This window comes from Sminthopsis crassicaudata, chromosome 3 (genome assembly GCF_048593235.1).
Source record: "Sminthopsis crassicaudata isolate SCR6 chromosome 3, ASM4859323v1, whole genome shotgun sequence".
NCBI lineage: Eukaryota > Metazoa > Chordata > Mammalia > Dasyuromorphia > Dasyuridae > Sminthopsis > Sminthopsis crassicaudata.
The window spans coordinates 644,084,984-644,104,755 of record NC_133619.1 but is presented as its reverse complement, the minus strand read 5'-3'; the positions used below and the strand labels follow the sequence as shown (position 1 = coordinate 644,104,755).

The 19,772-nt window shown below is 40.6% G+C and overlaps 1 protein-coding gene across 2 annotated transcripts in view; it reads left to right on the top strand.

Annotated features, from left to right (window-relative positions):
* Positions 1-18,911, top strand: part of LOC141564552 (uncharacterized) — a 65,239-nt gene extending 46,328 nt beyond the window's left edge. Inside the window, exons 2-5 of one of the 2 annotated variants that reach the window (XM_074307143.1) lie at positions 4,136-4,273; positions 6,243-6,369; positions 7,337-7,405; positions 14,118-18,911. In XM_074307143.1, coding sequence (XP_074163244.1) covers positions 4,241-4,273; positions 6,243-6,369; positions 7,337-7,405; positions 14,118-15,562 — 1,674 coding nt within the window. In that variant the 5' untranslated portion in view covers positions 4,136-4,240 and the 3' untranslated portion in view covers positions 15,563-18,911. The remainder of the gene's footprint in view (positions 1-4,135; positions 4,274-6,242; positions 6,370-7,336; positions 7,406-14,117) is intronic. The other variant, XM_074307141.1, reaches the window with a different exon arrangement.
* The last annotated feature ends 861 nt before the right edge of the window (positions 18,912-19,772 follow it).

Here is a 19,772-nt window from a genome sequence, read left to right as displayed (position 1 = left end):
TAAGAGTCCTAGGGTGGAGTTTGGAAGCCTGGGAGGAGTCTAGGGCTGGAGAAGAACCATTCCAGTGGTCACTGGCCATGTGATGATGGGCAGGGCTTGAGGAGGGGAGGCAGGTAACATTCAGAGGTCATCACTCTGGATGATTTTGGGAGTGAGCCCACCCTCCAACTTTCAGTGGATTTGCTGCTGGTGCCCTTCAGACTCAGAGGACCTTCCTGGAATAGATGAATGGGAAGCAAGAAGGCTTGGGAATGAGATCTCTGGGTATTCTCTTAGATCTGCCATTTTCTACTTAGTGCAGCACATCTCTACGGGGGTAGGTCCCAGGTAGGTCTGAGCAGTGCTCCTCATGAGTCCCATTTTCAGCCTCCCCTTCTGGACTCCTCCCAGGCCCTCTCTCTGCCTCCAGTTCCTGTTTAGTGAATTGATTATACTGCCTTTAAACCTGATTTCTTTCTTTCTTTTTTTTTTAAATTAATTAATTTATTTATTTATAATTTTTTCAAAATTAATTTTATAATTATAACATTTTTTGGCAGTACATATGCATAAGTAATTTCTTATAACATTATCCCTTGTACTCCCTTCTGTTCCGAATTTTCCCCTCCTTCCCTCCATCCCCTCCCCTAGATGGCAGGCAGTCCCATACATATTAAGTATGTTATAGTATATCCTAGATACAATATATGTGTGCAAAACTGAATCTCTTGTTGCACAGGAAGGATTGGATTCAGAAGGTAAAAGCAATCTTGGAAGAAAGACAATAGTGCAAAGAGTTTACACTCAATTCCCAGTGTTCCTTCTCTGGATGTAGCTAATTCTGTCTCTCATTGATCAACTGGAATTGGATTAGCTCTTCTCTATGTTGAAGATTTCCACTTCCATCAGAATCCATCCTCATACAGTATTGTTGAAGAGTATAATGATCTCCTGGTTCTGCTCTTTTCACTCAGCATCAGTTCATGTAAGTCTCTCCAAACCTCTCTGTATTCATCCTGCTGTCCACCTGATTTCTAATGAGGTTCCACAGGCTCTGCCTTTCTGCTTCCTCGAACCCTGCTTCATTTCAGGAACTAAAGGATTTTCCTGGGCCCATTTCTCTGGATCCACAGATCTTGGGCTTCTTCCCAGACATGAGGCTCATTGTCTCCACATTCCTTTAAAGATTCTAAGCCTAAAATCTACCCAAGTTTCTTAGGAACCTTCCCCCATCTTCCAGTTACATTTCAGGACACAGTCATCCAGTTTTTTTTCTGGTTCAGCTACCCGCCTAAATCACTTCTGGACACTTAAATTTATTCTTTTTTACCCAGGCTTCCCAGCTCCCTGCCGCCTCCCTCACTTCAGGTCCTGGGAGCTGAGTCCCAGACTAGATTGGCTCTTAGCCTTAGGCTTCCTCTTGTCTTTCTCTGGGGGCTCCATCTCAGAGCCTTTACCTCCTTACTGGATCCCTCAGTTAGTTTATTGTCTAGACTATACGTCTAATGGGGAGAAGGGATGCTGGGAGGACCAAGTATCACTGGCAGGGAGATTTCTGAGTCCAGGGACATTGAGTTTCTAAACACTCTCATCCCATCTGGGCCCCAAATCCTGCTGCCTCTAAGGTCTGTAGGTGGGTGGGGGAGAGGAAGGGAGTCAGAGGAGTAGGAGTAATTGAAGGTGAGCCCATCCTCCATTTTATTCCATTCCATCACAGTCATCTCATTCCTGGTCCCTTCTATCTATGCAAACGCCTGCCTGCCCCTGTGGCCAATAGCCCTGGGGACTTTTCCTTCCCACTTTTGTTGTTTTTGACTGGGTAAAAGAGGTCATTTCCAGGCTTTAATCCCTCTGTGGGCGTTGCCTCCTTCAGACTGGTAGCTTAGCTTAAGGTCAAGGTGTCCCCTGCTTTCTGGGCCATCTGCAGTCATCCTGAGCTATATATACTGGCCACTGGAGCCAGGGGGCTCTGGAGGAGGAGGTGAGGCTGGGGACTTTGCACCTCACCATGGTCTCCTCCCCTGTCCCAGTTCAATTATCTGACTTCCCAATCTTGGCTTTCCCTTCCCAGTATTGGGGTCCTCTTAGAGAAGGAAGGGCAAACCACAAGCCTGTAGAAATTCAGTTCTTTGTTAGGTTCTTACTAAGTGCTAACTAAGTGCAGTTTCCTGAGACCACAGAACTTTACAATTCTTAACTAGAGTTACAAGTATTATCTCAGGTAGGGACTTAGTTATTTCTTTTTTTTCCTCTTTCCTTTTTTATGCTATTCTTTTTTTTCCCCCCTGAGGCTGGGGTTAAGTGACTTGCCCAGGGTCACACAGCTAGGAAGTGTTAAGTGTCTGAGACCTGATTTGAACTCGGCTCCTCCTGAATTCAAGGCTACTGCACCACCTAGTTGCCCCATTTTATGCTACTCTTAGCTCTTTTATTGGAAAACTTAAATTCTCTGTTCTTCTCAGGCCTTTTCATGAAAAATGTTTGAAAATTGCCTTTTTCATTGAATTTTTTCCTTTGTGAAAGATGATGTTCAGTTTATTTGGGTAGTTATTTTGAGAGGGCAATTCATGCTTCTTTGCCTTCTGGAATGTCATGTTGGGATCCTGACTGTGCCTGAACAATATATGAGTTGCTTCTGGCTCCTTCCAAATTTTATTCTTGACCTTCTGCAATTTGGCTATACTGTTCCTAGTGTGAGGGATGTAGAATACCCTTACCCAAAATACTACTTAGAGATCATTCAGGGAAAGGCAGAAAAGGTGTTTGTTGAAAACCTCCTGCTGATGAGCCATCCCATCAGGAGATAAAAAGAGAAAGCTCTTGGTAGGAGGGCTAAAGAAGTAGCAAAGATACACAGCTTTTATACCAGGGATTACATCTCTAGGAAGAGAGCATTGAGAAGGGGAGGGATGGGTTGTTGTTATCTGGAGAGATTGGAATGGGAGGTTTCTGTTTCCTGAAATCTCCAGATTTCTAAGAAACAAAAAAATCAGGCCTTCAGGCTTAATCAAGCAGAGGTCAAGCTAATAGACTGAATATCAATAAATGTCAAACCTTGATAAATGCTCAGGTTAAGTAAATATGGGTATAGATGGCCAAGGCTCAAGTAAATATGAGCCTGCACATATGATACATGTCATAGGGGAACCCCAGAAATAATGAAAATAAAATACAGAAAAAGAATTCATACATTCCTGTAAGTTCTTCACTTTCTCTATTCCACACACTAGGAGTTTTCATTTGGGGATCTCTTTCAGGAGGTGCTCAGTGGGTTCTTCCCATGTTTATTTCATTTATATTAGCTTCTAAATATTTAAGGAATTATTTTCTTCAGTGTATCTTCTTTTTCATGGAGCCAATTCTTGTAAAGGAGTTATTCTCTTTAATGGATTTTTGTGCTTTCCTTAAACCAAAGTGGTGACTTTTTTTTTTTTTTTCATGATTCTCTCATTCTAATCTGACTTCCTAATTTTTATTCTACTTCTCTTATTTGACTTTTAAATTCCTTTTGGAGCTCCTCCAGGAGGACTTTTTGGAGCTGTGACCAATCCATATTTCTCTTTGAGATTTCGTATTGGAGGCATTTTGATCTTGTCTTCCATGTTGTTAACCTTCCCTTCAACCATAACAATTTTCTATTTCAGAGTTTTTTTTGTTTGTTTGTTTGTTTTTTTGTTTTAAATTTTGTCCTGTTTTTTTTTTTTCTCATTTTCCAGGCTAAACTGTGGTTTTTAAGGTTGAGCAGAGGACACTGTCCCAAGCTTTTTGCTCTGGGGTCAATTGCTTGGTCACTGGCTTCCTTCTTCAAAGACAGAGGCTCAGGGGCTGGCTCCTTGCCAGTTGTGCCAAGGGCTCTGGAACTGGCTGTATACATTCTCAGCCAATTTGCCACTGAGGTTGGGGAGAAAATTGTTTCTCCCCATTGTTTTGTAGGTTCTGTCACTCCTCTCTTAATTAAAAGTTATTTCCTAGGAAACTGCAGGGACTTCAAGCAATATCCTGCCTTTTCTCTCCTATCTTGACTCCACCAGTTTCATTTTTTAACCTGCTCCTCCTTTCAGCCTCCCTCCCCCTATTGGTTGGGGTCTCTTTTGTAAGGGCAGGGCCAAGGGCTTAGTAACTCCCCTGGGTCCTCACTCTCTGTAATTTCCTGTAGGCTAGCCCCCTGTCCAGGAAAAGAAGGGAAAGACATCTGATAATCATCCACCAACCTGCAGAGGACTAAGGCCTGACCGAAGCAGGGAGCCTGGAGCCAGAGGGAATGGCCCCTGAGATCCGCAGACCTCCACCCCAGGTGAGTGTATTCTGCCCACAGATGTGGCAACATCAGCCCAAGAGGCCATTTTTACAGATCTGGAGGATGATCTGTGAGGCTGGCCATCTCTCTTATCTGTGGATCCTTTACAAAAATAGGCAAGTAAGTGAATGCAGTAATAACAACACTGCCCTCCACTCTCCTATGTTTTAGACTGATTCATTGTCCCTTTGGCATCTTGAGCACTAACTCCCTTCCCCCAGTCGCTGCCCCCAAGTTTGTTTAAATTTCCCCTCAATATAGGTCCCTGACAAGCATGACCCTTTCACTCATTTGTTTCTGTGTTATAGATACTATGTCTTTGCATTGGTCCAGCACCTTCTCCTCACTAGACATACACAGAGACACACACCCCTTTTAGCCTCTCTGTGTCCTGTGGCCAAGGTCCCTTCTGTAGCCACTCACTGTTCTGGAAATCTTTGACCCGGAGTATTGTGTGGAGCAGAGCCCTTCCCCAGCTTTTGTCCTTTCCCTGGCTGGGAGCAGAGCAGAAGTTGTCCTCCTGCTGCTGCTCAGTTCCTGCTGCCTCAGACCACACAGACCTTCCCAAATCTCTCTGAATCCCTTCTCTTTGCCATTTTTGTGTCTATTGTTATATTTTAATTTTTTTTCCCTCAGGCAATTGGGTTAAGTGACTTTGCCCAGGTTCACACACCTAGGAAGTATTAATTGTGTGAGGTCACATTGGAACTCAGAACTCAGGTTCTCCTGACTTCCCAGCCAGGGCACTTTGCCATCTAGTGGCCCCTATTGTAGTTTATTTTAACCTTAAATATGAAATAAGAGAAGAAATAAAGAGTCACCTAACCAGTGGAACATAAGAGCAGGTTCAATATAAAGCACACCTACATAATAACTGCTCCCCATGGTTCAGGAGCTGTCCAGCATTTCTTTACTTCCTGGTCGGTTTTCTGTTATTCCATTTTATTTTCTTTATCTCCTGAAACCCTTCCATGCCCCCAAAGCTGCAATTAGCTACTTCTAGAATAACTCCATTAGAGTCATCTCATCACAAGCCTTTCTCTCCCTTTATCACTGCTTAGGTCAAAGCAACAGGCATTTAGAAAGGGAAGAGGCTCTGTGGGAATATAGAGGGAGATGCAAAGGAGGAAAAATCAGTTCCTTCCCTCAAGAAGTTTCCACTCTAACATGGAAGACAACATGTCAGCAGCTGAGTCCACACCAGCTGTGTACACTGTAGGTGGGAGGCCCATGCATGGCTGTGCTTCCAAGTGTTCTCGTAGAGGATGTGACCTTTGGATAAATCTCTTCTCTCTGCTTTAGTTTGCTTTTGTAAATTGTTAATCACTGGGCCAGATCCATTAAGAAGCCTGTGAGTCTGAAATTTGGAAGAAAAAATCTTACAAAACTGAATGTTGAAAACTATTTCCTTTATATACTAATATATTATATACTATAATAAAACTAAATATATTTTGTTTAGAAAAATAAAATACTCTTGTGGGGGGGAGGATAGTGTTTTCATCTGGATTAGACTTAATTTCTGGCCCTTGCAAAATTCACAGTATCTTTTTTCCTCCTCAGTGATCATGGAAATGTTTTAACTTTACAGCACATAATACTTGCTGGCTTCACACAAACACTTCATGCCATTTTCTTGGCATAGCACTGTCTGATTTCACCACCAAAAATCCTCATCTCTCTCTGATAGAAGCCATAACTTTCCTGATTCCACAGGCAGTACTATTTCCTAATAAGACATTTCTCAATTTTATTCCATCAGAAAATATAAGATGTGTTTCTCTATATTCCACTGGTCTTTGGGGGACTTTGGTTTCTGTTCTGGCTCTGAATACTGCCAGGATTGTCACCTTTGGGCAGATCCCTCCTCCATGCTTCAGCTCCCTTCTATAAATTGAGGAGTATTGGATTAGGTCAGTTATGAATGTGCTTCCCCTCTTACGTCCTCTGGGTGTTGGTGTTTTAGGAGTTGGTGACCTTCAAGGATGTGGCTGTGGACTTCACCCCTGAGGAGTGGGGTCTGTTGGACCCAGATCAGAAAGAGCTGCACAAGGAAGTCATGCTGGAGAATGCCGAGAACTTGCTCTCCCTGGGTAAGGAGCGCTTCCCTTGGAACTCTGGGAATGCCATCAAGAGGAATGTCACCATCCCCTCCCTAGTGTTCAGAGTTTCAGGCTTTTATCAGTTCTTAGAAAGGCCCTCCTATCCCCATGAGGCAGGGTCCTCCTGCTGCCTGATTCTTTTAAACGTGGCCTTTGCATTGTAAGATGGGAACCCAGCACTTCTGTCTGCAAACCTTCTGAAAACAGGTCCTGTCCCTTTTCACTGAGGATGGGATAAGATAAGGAACCCCCTTCCTCTTGGGGGAACCATTTTGTCTTTGTAATGTTCGTTTTGGTAAATAAATAAATAAATAAACAAACAAACAAATGTTTACCTCACTGCCCCTGGTGTAACCCATAAATCTCCAGCACAGCAAGTGGGCCCTTGTTCTTCCTTCCTACATCCCCCAAAGGCCTCCACAGATACAGGGAGAGAAAGGGAAAGGAGGAGGTCTTTTTATACATTTGCTGGGAGCCAGGTCTTGTGCTCAGAGCTTCCTTCATGCACTTATTGCACTTGATTCCCACCAAAACCCTTTGTAGTAGCTGCCATCTTTATCCCCATATTCCAAGTCTGGAGGCTGAACCAAACAAATGAAATGACTTACTCAGAGTCACATAGCCAGGATGTGTCTAAATCCAAATTTGAACTCGGGGGTTCTTGACTGCAGGCCCTGTGCTCCCTTCTCTGTGCTCCCGGCTGCCTCCTAAATCCAGAAAAATGAAGCAGTGGGATGAGGCCATCTTGCTGCGAAGGAGGCAGCAAAATCAAGATCTTGTGACTCCAGATTGCTTGCATGGCCTCCTTTCTCTCTGCCCTCTTCCCCTGGCAATAAGCACCCTGAAAACCATCTTTGAGTTGTCCTTGGAACCACTCAGTGGGCCTCATTCTCATTATTCTAATGAGGAATAAATGACAAGTTTCAAGTCTCACAGCCACCATCTTCCCCCTGCCCAGGACTTCCAGTTCCCAGAGAAGATTTCATCTCCCATGTGGAAAGAGGTGGCCTGAGGAACTCCTGTCCTGGTGAGTCCGTTGTAAGCTGGGGTGCAGGCTGCTATCCCAGGAGGCTTCTTCATGTGATGGGCCTGGGGGCAGGGAAACTGGCTTGGAATCCCTTTTCAGACTCTTGTGGTAGGGAGATCCTGAGCACTTCACTGAACCTCTGAACGTCAGTCTTTTCATCTATAAAATGAGGGGGTTGGATTCCGTGGCCTTTCAGTTCTCTTCTAATGGAGATCCTAGTGGAAGTCTTTTTTGGAAATTTGGGGCCATCCAACTATCTACAACCAAAGAAAGAGGTCCCAGGCTGTCTAATATGACTTTTCTCAGACCTTCCTTAAGTCTAAAAGCATTTATTTTTATGCTTTTGATATTTATTTAAAACTAAAAATGAAATAGAAAAAGACAGAAAAGAATTTTAAAAAATGTTTTACGATTAGTAGAACATGAGGATTCAAAATCTAAAATAATAAATTTCCATAAACCATAAATGTAAGATATTATATTTAGACCCATCCGTTGCTTTTTGCTTCCTTGTAGTTTTCTTTTGTTCTCTGCTGTCACCTTTTACTTTATTCCCCCCTCACCTCCCTTTCATCCTCTGGCAACTCCCCACACATAGGCTACAGTTAAGCACAGATCTATGTAGGGAAAGCAACAACCTCTGAGGAAAGCCAGCCACCAGGCTGGAATCTATCAGTTGGAAGACTCCCTTCCTGCCTCTTTCCCCCTTCCTTCCTTCTTTCTTACTCCCCTCTTTTTCCTTCCTTACTTGTGTTTTATGATTTTAAAGGAAAGTTCGGATTCGCCCGTATAAATAACGCTCCACACACAAAAAATTAAAAAGTGAAAGGAAAGAAAAATATTTTAATTAGATAGGGCAAGGTATAGACAATTTAGACTTACATAAAAAGCAAATAACAATAAGAATAGCTAATAATATAACAATCAGTATTATAATGGATAGAGGAAGAGAATACATCACCAACTCAAGGGAACCCGCAAGATCATCAAACTGGTCCGGGAGCCCCTCTTTTTCAGCCTTCTCAACTTGAGTTGTGTAAAGATTTTCCCGTGCAAGGCGTCCCCTCACGGGCGAGGCTCTATCATAATATGGGGCCCTGACCTTTTTTATAGGTCTTTAGACAAAGAAGGATTTTTGCCAAAAAATTATATAAGCGTTTGGCACATACATCTGTGCGGGTGCGGGGTACGGGAGGGCTTCACTAGTTGACTCGTTCCATATCGTCTGCATCTTGACAGTTCTTTATTAATTGCCTATGCTCAGGGAGGGAGCCACTCTTCTCTGGAGCACAAACATCTCTAGGAATGGCTAGTTCCCAGCATCTAGTGTCAAAAATATACAGAGTTCATGGAACGGTCAAGTGCCCATAATTTGGAAGCTGAGGCCTGTTAGTTTTGAGTGAGCTTATAATCCTAATATGAAATTTTAAATTTCTTATTCATTTGGCCTTAAGATCACGAAAATAATAAGAGGACTGAGCTAGTGGGGTGAAATTAGAGTAAATTAATTTCATTTTCCAGTACATAAGACAATTACACATGCATAATATAACTAGAAAGAGTAATAATAACACTATGGGCATAGCTAGATCATTAAAATAAGTAGTAGCGCTATTTGATCTAAATAAGAAATCACACCAATGGTGGTTAGTATCCGATGTTACTAAATGAGAGGCCTCGATAAGTTGTCCTGCAGCTGTAAGAGTCTGTATTCGATGTTCATTTAATGCGCGCTGATTAGACTTCATAACTAAAGATCTGTTTAGGATATCCATTAAAGGTTGTAGTGAAAGGGAAACATGGGGTAAAGGAAGGAGTTTGGGTACCCAGCTTATTAGAAGCCATACAGAGATGTTGCGAAGATACCTCATAGATCATGGAGAAGTTATTCACAGGATACAATGTTAAATCCCACAAACTGGATGAATGTGAGAGAAGGCAGGGTTCCATCTGCTGAAACATCATCCCACAAACAATCCCTCTATCAGTTGCAGTACAGTCAGACAAAGTGTGGGTTACATTATTCAAATCTATATAGTTTCCATATATATGAGCAAAGAAATTAGGTAAGACAAAAGGTAACACATGAAATTAACACATAACAGCCCATATCTTAACTTGACAATACACAATAGTTCCAGTACACCAAAGAGAAGTACACGTAGCATTTTCAGGTCATTGTTTTTCCATGCTTCTGGTAAATTAAACATATAACCCCACATTGCAACAATCTCTGAGCATTTTCTTTTTGTATTAAAGTATACATATTTTGTAAAGAGCATTTGGTCCAATTAAATAATTTTCTAATATTTCCAGTAAAACCCAAACTAGTAATAATACTCTCATTAAAAATCTGTAGAAAGTGGCCTCGATATTTTAATGTATTTTGGTGGGGTAGGATCGTCGTGGGCAACTATTGAGTTAAAAAGTCAAAGCCTGAGAAACATCTTGCCCAGCACTGCGCAGTCTGCTGGCCAAGGTCTCAAGGTCTATTGAATTAACTATACCCAAACCGGTTCCAGCACCACCAAATAGAGTGTCATACCGGGTTCTTTTCTTTCTAACACAATTCATCAGAGGAGGAAAAGTTACATTATTGGTACAAGTTTTAGGAACTCTTATGATTGATGGAGGATGTTTTGTAGGAGGGGAGGTGTCAGTAATAGATATTTTATCTAATGGTGAGGCTTCAATACCGCTATCAAGATTTTACATGCACAGTTCATCAGTTGCTTTTCAATGTTGGTCTCAGCTTGTTCTCTGCATTCAGTTGGGAAGTCCACACCCTCGGAGTCCACCAGTCCTTTAATTCTGATCTCTTTCCTGTGTAGCACTGCTGTATCTGGATCTGGATCAGTCCTTTCCAGCTCAGGGTCAGCTTGTCCTCCTTCCCTGTCTGAACCAGGACCCCATCTCCAAGCTAGAACTCATGCACTGTTGAAATCCTATATATCACATTTCTGATCATGTTCTTTAAACACAAAAACCATTATGTATTTTAGAAACAAACGTTCGCTCAATTAACATCTTGTATGAGTAACCAGACCCTTTAAATCAGTTTGCTTTCTTCAGCCAAAAACGGCTGCAGCTTTCCACTGCTGTTCTCCTCCTGCAAAAACACGTCCTGTCTCACAGTCATCTCTCCATGACTACCTTTTCCAACCAGTTCCTTCTTTTCCCCACTGATTTCTTCTTGAAATCACTTGTTCCCACTAATCAATCCTTCTTTAAATCACCTTTATTCTCCTGTCCCATCTCTCTGTTTCTCTCTTCCCAATGCCTACTTGCTCAAACTTTCTCCGACATACTTTAAACACTTCCAAACCAATAACTCTTCTGACTAGATGCTTCATTTAAACTATTAATTGCTTTTGTAAATCAATCTCTCTTGTCCCTTTTCTTTAATCACCTTTTTTTTTAAACTTTAAACTTTAAGATTCATAACCCATAATGATAACAAATTACCCAATGTTTCAGAAGCAAATCAATTAATTTTTCTTTTTTTTTCCTTCTTCTGCCTGAGTGCTTCAAGGCCACTAGTAAGAAGCTTCCCAGGTGGTATTAAGCAGATAAGATTGTATTGCTTTTATACTTCTCTTTAGCAGAGCAGACTTTGAAAATCTGCTTTTCAGAGAAAACTTTCCCACCAGTTTAAAATAGTCAAGTTTTTTTTTCTTTTGTTTTACTTACAAATTGGTGCAACAGGTTAAAAAGTTTAAAATCACAATTTTTAAGACCAATACATTTGGAAGCACTCTGAAAGAATTACTATTCTGAATGAATTCCAATTTCCACAATTCAGCCTGATAGTTTTCTAAGCCTGTAACACAGAGGCTGAATTCTTATCTCTTATGAGCTTGCTAACTTTTAACACAGAACAAAAAAATTCAAAGCAGACAAACATACACAGACAGACACAGAGTTCTATTTTTCTTAAAGAGAGGCATTTATACAGCGAATCCTGCTGACTATGCTAATTATGTTTTATGATTTTAAAGGAAAGTTCGGATTCGCCCGTATAAATAATGCTCCACACACACGAAATTGAAAAGTGAAAGGAAAGAAAAATATTTTAATTAGATAGGGTAAGGTATAGACAATTTAGACTTACATAAAAAACAAATAACAATAAGAATAGCTAATAATATAACAATCACTATTATAATGGATAGAGGAAGAGAATACACCACCAACTCAAGGTTACCCGCAAGATCATCAAAAGGCTGGGAGCCCCTCTTTTTCAGCCTTCTCAACTTGAGTTGTGTAAAGATTTTCCCACACAAGGCGTCCCCTCACGGGCGAGGCTCTATCATAGTATGGGGCCCTGACCTTTTTTATATGTTTAGACAAAGAAGGCTTTTTGCCAAAAAATTATATAAGGGTTTGGCACATACATCTGTGCGGGTGCGGGGTACGGGAGGGCTTCACTAGTTGACTCGTTCCATGTCGTCTGCATCTTGACAGTTCTTTATTAATTGCCTATGCTCAAGGGAGGGAGCCACTCTTCTCTGGAGCATAAACATCTCTAGGAATGGCTAGTTCCTAGTATCTACTGTCAAAAATATACAGAGTTCATGGAACGGTCAAGTGCCCATAATTTGTAAGCTGAGGCCTGTCAGATTTGAGTGAGCTTATAATTCTAATATGAAATTTTAAATTTCTTATTCAGCTTGTTTCCTTCTTTTCTTTTTTCCTTTCTTCTCTCTGTTCACATAGGATATCCTATGCCCTTACCTATAGGTGCTCTGAAAAGCATTTTCCTCTCTCCTTCTTCATCACTGAACCATCACTGGATAGATTTCTTTCTTAGTTTTTACTGAGGCAATTGGGGTTAAGCGACTTGTCCAGGGGCACACATCTAGGAACTATTAAGTATTTCAGGCCAGATTTGATCTCAGATCCTCTTGATTTCAGGGCTGGTGCTCTATCTATTGCACCACCTAGCTGTCCCAATTCTTCTCTTAGGAACAACCCTAAACCAAAATGAGTCTGATTCTCAATGATCACCCATAGGTCCCTTACTAAATCATATTTGGTCTTTATTGGGATGTTGACTAACTCAGACTGAGTATAAATCGCAAACATTTCTGCTTTGGCCAGGAACTCTGAGGGTCTTTTTAGAGTCACTGGTTTCTTTTTATTTATTGAGATGTTTTTGGACTAGGTGCTAGAGGAGATTCTTTGCTTCCATTGCTCCCTAGCCTTTATCACTGAATGCTGGAGCCTCACTCCCAGGAGACCTGTTGGAGACCTTACCTTAACAAGGCCCAAGTCTCCCCCAGTACCCAGAGTCATCTGCAGTAATCCTGATCTATACATGCCCACTGGGTGCAGATGGCTCTGTGGGGGAAAGTGAGGCCTGTGACCTTGGGCACCTCGCCTCACTTAATTCCAAGTCCCTCAGGTGTCATGGCGTGACCTCCCTCTTGTCACTGTCCTCTCTTAGAAGAAGGGACTGACAAGAGCAGACCTGACTCTGCTTTCATGATTTTCTCTGTCCCCATTCATTATTTGTGAATGAGAGTGGAGCCCACCACCTTACTCAGAAAGAATTCAGACCTAATTCATCCACTTTCTGCCTTATCCTGCTTCCTGTTGACCAAACGTTAGCTCATTCTTGGGGGATGGTTGTTTACATAACTGACAGCTTCCCTTAGGTTAGGGATATGGGAGGGAAAGACTCCTGGTTATTCCATAACAGAACCAGAAGCCCCAGCCCCTTGTTGTCTTCACAATGGGATTTGCTAATAGGTCAGAGGGAGCAGGAAAGAGATAGAAATAGAAACAGAGATTTGGCCCCTCAGAGGGACCAGCATGCAAGCACTGAGATGGGTAATGTCAGCCAATCAGTAAACATAGATTAAGCACCTGGTCTGTTCTATCCATTGCACTGAGCCCCAGGTGTACAAAGAGAAGTAGTCCAGAAGTTTTAAATCCAGCATAGAAACTTGGAAATGGTTTGAGAATAAGCAACAGTTTATGAAATTTATTCTTAGCTAGTCCAGGCACAGGAAAGTGTATTTTATGGAAATGCATCATGTGAAACAGACATATGCATATAAAGAGAGAGGGGCAGGGAAGTTTATGAAGGAAGGAAGCAGTGAGATGGGAAGAATCGAAATCATAGTGACAACGATAGCAGTTAACAAGCATATGGTGCCTACTGTGTGCCAATAATTTTATAGGTATTATCTCATTTGATGTTCACCACAACATGGGACGTGGGTACAATTATTACCTTTACTCTACAGGAAAACTGAGGCAAGGAAGCACATTGCCAAGGGTGCAGAGCTAGTTTGTGCCTGAGATTGAATCTGAAAGAAAGGATCGAAAGTAAAATGGAGAACATGTGTCTAGTGCAATGGATTGAGAAGCCTCAGTTTCCAGTCTCAAGTTCCAATCTCTGCTGCAGGGATTTGAATTAAGTTTCTCAGCCTTTCAGAGCTCATAGTCTGATTTCTAAATGAGGAGAACCTTCACCTGGCCTTTATCTCAGCTTTGTTGTGGTGGGGTCCAATGTCATTGTATTGTGTGTGGAACTGTGTGAGAATTGAATCTCTTTATTGGTGTGAGTTAAAAGCCTTTAAAAAGGATTGATTCTGTCCATTTTGGTTTGAAAACATTCTTCCTGAAGAAATCAAATGTCCATGACTTTCTTATCAGCCAGCATTAGAGGATTATTTATACACATATCTGTATTTGTTTCTTTTAGATTCAGAGACGTGTTTTGATATGAAGGTGATGAATGTGAATCTGAAAATGATCTCATGGAAAGACCTTTGTCAATATCGTGAATACAGGCCTGTTCTTGCCAAGCACAAAAGAAACCACACTGGAGAGGAACATTGTGAATGGAATACACACAAGAAAGCTTTAAGAAAGAGTTCCAGTGTTGCTAAAGATAAGGATATACATGCTGAAGAGAAAACACCTGAGTGTCATGAATGTGATAAAGCTTTTCCTGTCCTCTCTTCCCTTGCCAAGCACCAGAGAATCCATGCAGGAGAGAAACCTTATGAATGTAAGAACCATGGAAAGACTTTGAGAGAGAAATCTATTCCTGCTAAACATGAGAGAATTCACCCAGAAAAGCCATCTTACAAATGTACTGAATGTGGAAAGCATTTCAGAAAGCACGGCCATCTTATTTCCCATCAGAGAATCCACACTGGAGAGAAGCCTTATGAATGTGAACAATGTGGAAAGGCTTTCACTCATCGCTTCCATCTTACTTCCCATCACAGAGTCCACATTGTGGAAGAGGGTTATGAATGTAAGCAATGTGGAAAGACTTTCACATATCGCTCCAATCTTGCCAAACATCAGATAATCCACACTGGAGAGAAGCCTTATGAATGTACTGAATGTGGAAAGGCTTTCACACAGTGTAGCCATCTTACTTCCCATCAGAGAATCCACACTGGTGAGAAGCCTTATAAATGTGAACGATGTGGAAAGGCTTTCACTCAGCGTGGCCATCTTGCTTCCCATCAGAGAGTCCATACTGTGGAGGAGGCTTATGAATGTAAGCAATGTGGAAAAACTTTCAAATACAAAAATAGTCTTGAAAAACATCATAAAATCCACACTGGGGAGAAACCTTATCGATGTAATGAATGTGGAAAGGCTTTCACCCTGCGCTACCTTCTGACTTCTCATCAAATAATCCACACTGGAGAAAAGCCTTATGAATGTACTGAATGTGGAAAGGCTTTTAGAAAGTATATTTATCTTACTTTCCATGAGAGAATCCATACTGGAGAGAAGCCTTATGAATGTACCGAATGTGGAAAGGCTTTCAGAAAGGGCAGCCATCTTACTTCCCATCAGAGAATCCATACTGCAGAGGAGGCTTATGAATGTAAGCAATGTGGAAAGACTTTCAAATACAAAAAAAGTCTTGAAAACCATTATAAAATTCACACTGGGGAGAAGCCTTATGAATGTACTCAATGTGGAAAGGCTTTCAGAAGGCACGACCATCTTAGTTCCCATCAGAGAATCCACACTGGGGAGAAGCCTTATGAATGTGAACGATGTGGAAAGGCTTTCACACAGAAGGGTAATCTTCGTGAACATGAGAGACGAATCCACACTCAGGAGAAGCCTTATGAAGGTAACGACTTTGGAAAGGCTTCCACAGCACAACAGTCTTAGGAATCATGAGAAAATCCACGTTGGATAGAAAACTCATGAAAATTGAAACCTTCAGACAAAGCTCAAATCTTGCTTAACGAGAACACATTAGAGAAAAGTTGAGTATGTGGATCATGGTAAAGTTGTTATTATATATTAGTCCCTGACTAGACTTGAAAGATCCCATACTAGATATAAAATCTCATTCATATAATCTACATGGAAAATCATTCAGGCTCACTTCATCCCTGAATTGCCTCTACAAAATTCCCTAGAAGATTGAAATCATGGATAAAGGCATAAAGATGGAGGACAGAGCTTGTTAATCATCAGGGATTTTCTGCTTGGAACAAATTCCCTAAAGACCTTTCCATGTCTTTAGCCCAGGTTCCTCTCTGAGTTTACATCTGAGGATACAGAGTGGAGAGAAGACTTAGAAATGTGCTGAAGCAAGACTTGCTCTTACCTTGAAGATAAAGGTCAATATAAATCCCTATATTCATACTGGAAAGACACATTGTACAAAATGTATTTGCAGAAATGCTTTCACCTGGATCTCATGCTTTGTGAAGAAATCTTGCTGCAGATGAAACGTGAATATAATGAATGAGGGAAGTTCTCTTCCTACAGCACATATCTCACTAGATATTGCAATTTTATATGTGTAAAAAGGTCAGAAAATATATTTGAGTTTTTCTCTGAAATCTCAAGATTGGTGTTCAAAGAAGAGTCTTTATAATGAGGGAAACCAATTGTTTTAATCTCTTTTCTCAATCAATAATTATTGAGATTTTAAAATCTGATTTTAAATTGTTTTTATTACTTAATTTTCCTCTTGTTTATTCCTAAATGCTTTGGCTTTCCATCTTTGTGATAAGTTCTATGTCCCATGTTCTAATTTTCTTTTAAAATGTCTGCAAATGTGGCTTAGGTCTCCATTTTGAATTGTTTTGTTCAATTTTGTCGGGTGGATTTGCGGGGAAGTGAGAGAAAGCTGACCCCCACAAAAGTGCATCGCTTAGGGCTAAAGGTCCAGAAAAACTCTCCCCCTTCTGCCCTTGCTTAGTCTTGCACAAACCACTTTGTCACAACAGCAAGCTCTGAATGTATAGTTACTGTTCTAGAGACAGAACAGAGGGGTGCTCAGCTACCATCCTGAGTTCTCACAGCCATATAACAAGGGACAAGCTACAGGGAAAACCTGCGTCAATCTAGAACCTCTGACTCCTAGGAGCTGACCCTCAACCTCTCCCTGTTGAGACTTCTCCCTCTTCTTCTGTGCTACCTTGAGATAAAGAAGGGATGCTTGAAACTCACCAAGGATTGCCGAGCGTGTCTTAGAAAACAAGGTAGGAGGAAATATGCCAGGGTAACAAAACATATCCAAGGCACAAAATGCAACAGCAAGCTTGATACATTATTAAGAGCACTGGGTTGATTGATTCAGTTCCACAACCTATTTCCAATATCATGAGGATCAATGCAATCAATCTGAGAATCGGCTATTTTGTTCTAAATCTTAGACAAATGACTAATTTTCCATGTAGTATTTTCAGAATGCCAAGCACCCTGTAGCTTGTTCTGTATTTGTTCAGTACTTCAGCTGGTAAAATTGGAACATACATAAGGACTTTCCCAAGTCAAGTGAGCTTCCAATTGTCTACCTATTGCTATTACTGAGCATTCTAAACATTCTTGTTGCATCATAGCTTCTATATCAATTTCATGTTGTAAGGCTGCAGACATGTTCTGAATAAATCATTAGAAAGTGAATTTTTGAGGCAACTGCAGACAGGAAAGGTGAGCCAATTATTGAAACTGCAGCTAAAATTCCTACACCTGGAACCAATAAATCTTTTGGTTCTAAGATTCCAAGACCTGTTTCCTGAGTTGTTAGGTCAAAAGTTTCTTCTGCAGCAGACTGATCCCACACTTTGATTAAAAACAAGGCATTACGTGGTTATTCTACAATCCAAAGTATAGGTTTTGAAGTGGTATCTTGAGAGAGTTCAATTAATATAAGATATAGTAAGGACTTGTTTTATGAAACTTTGGATAGATAAATTTCCATCAAGAAACATTTCAGCATACTTAATATAAAAAAATCTATAGTTCACCATCTCATCAAGATCTTTTGTGGAAAATACATGGGAATAATATTGCCAAATTTCAAATTTTCAAAACCCCCTTCTCTTCCTCCTTCCCCCCACCTTTTCCCCCATTAGCTGGAACGTCCTAATTGACACAGAGACTAAATATCTATGGACCCCACAATACTTCCTTAGATATTTAACTAATGAAAAGGTGTGTCTGTGTGTGTAGAGGGGAACAAGAGAGAAATGTCTGTTTTATCTAAGATGACAGAACACTTGTACCCTTTAGCTGCAGCTCCACCTGCTATTACAAAGTCTCAAGTCACAATTAGGGCATAGGTGGATGCCTCATTCTTAAAAGAGCGGCTTGTCAGTTTATCCCCTTCCCAAGGTTATTATGTTAATGTGATATTTCACAGCATTTACCAAAGTGAAGGCAAAATGAGTCCATGACCTTTAATGTTTAAAAACTTATATGTTTAATTTCGACTTAGAGGTGAAAGGGACTTCTGGGCTCATCTAGTCCAACTCTCATCATCAGAGATGAGTAAGCTGAAGAACAGAAAGGAAATAACCCAAAGGTCCTATCCTTAATGAGGGCCCAGTCAAGACTTGAAGCCATAGTAAGAGAACAATGCAATATTGAGAAAAGCATTTTTTGTGGTCAGCTGGAAGAAAGCAGAAAAATGTCTTTTTATGGAATGTGTCTCCTTATGGAATCTAGGAGCAAATGAGTGTTTGATCTGTGACCTTTGTGGATCTGTGGAGGAGAAAGACAGAAAATGTGAAAGTTCTTCCTTTATCAGAACTGACATGGATTATATCCTGTAAAGCTGTAAGAAGCTGGCAAGCACCGTGTATTCTAGTGTGATAGTGGGGGAGTAGATGTGTGGTCACAAAAGAGAGAGGGGGGGGGGGGAAAGGAAAGATCTTGCTTATTTCCAGAGAGGTTAAAATAAAATCTCATATGAGAATTCCAAAGATATATTAATTACTTGAGATGATTGATGCTGATTCCAATGATCTTGTGATGACGAGAGCTATCTGCACCCAGAGGACTGTGGGAACTGAATGTGAATCACAACATAACATTCTCACTCTTCTCTGAGCACTCAGGGGAGGGACTGTCTTCTCACAAGATTCTAATAAATCTTCTAATCTTTATTCTGAGGGATCTTTGTCTGAGTAGTCATTTTGAATTAGGGGTTGGCTATTCCACATCCTATGGTTTCTCCAAATCTCAATATAAGAACAACTAGAAGCATAATAATAATAAAAATCAGGTTTTGTAATGCAGAAGAAACTTAGACAAGGTAGAAATTAGAAAGTTATATTATTTATTGGAGAGCTTAATTGAATAATCTTTACCATTATTACAAAGAATTCATTTAATATTATACTTAGTTGATCTTTAAATGTTTCATAGAATTCACTTGTAAATCCATATGGTCCTGGTGCTTTTTTCTTAGGAACTCATTTATGTCTTGAGCAATTTCTTTTTTTCTTTTTTTAAATACCTTGCTTTAGAAATTCTATTTTGTCTTCTACTAATCTGATCAATTTACATCTTTGTAGGTATTCTTCCATTTCAATTAAAATTGAGCCAGTCTGACCCTAACAGGTACCTTTCCGTGTTCCTGATACTCCTTGGGAAAAAAGGATTGCCGTGTTTGAACTTTGCCTTGTGTATCATAGAGATTAGATTTCTTTGAAGCTTTCAGACCAGATATGTTGCTTCATGACATGCTGGTCACACTGATCACACTTCAATTATCTGGTGTTTGAGAAACCCAAAGACCCCAACTTTTAGTATAGGAACTCACTATTTGACAAAAACTGCTGGGAAAATTGGAAATTAGTGTGGCAAATACTTGGCATTGACCCACACAACACTGTATACCAAGATAAGATCAAAATGGGTTCATGACCTAGGCATAAAGAATGAGATTATAAATAAGTTAGAAGAACATAGGATAGTTTACCTCTCAGGCCTGTGGAAGAGGAAGGAGTTCATGACCAAAGAAGAACTAAAGATCATTATGGAACACAAATTAGAAAATGTTGATTATATCAAATGGAAAAGTTTTTGTACAAATAAAACTAATGCAGACAAAATTAGAAGAGAAGCAATAAACTGG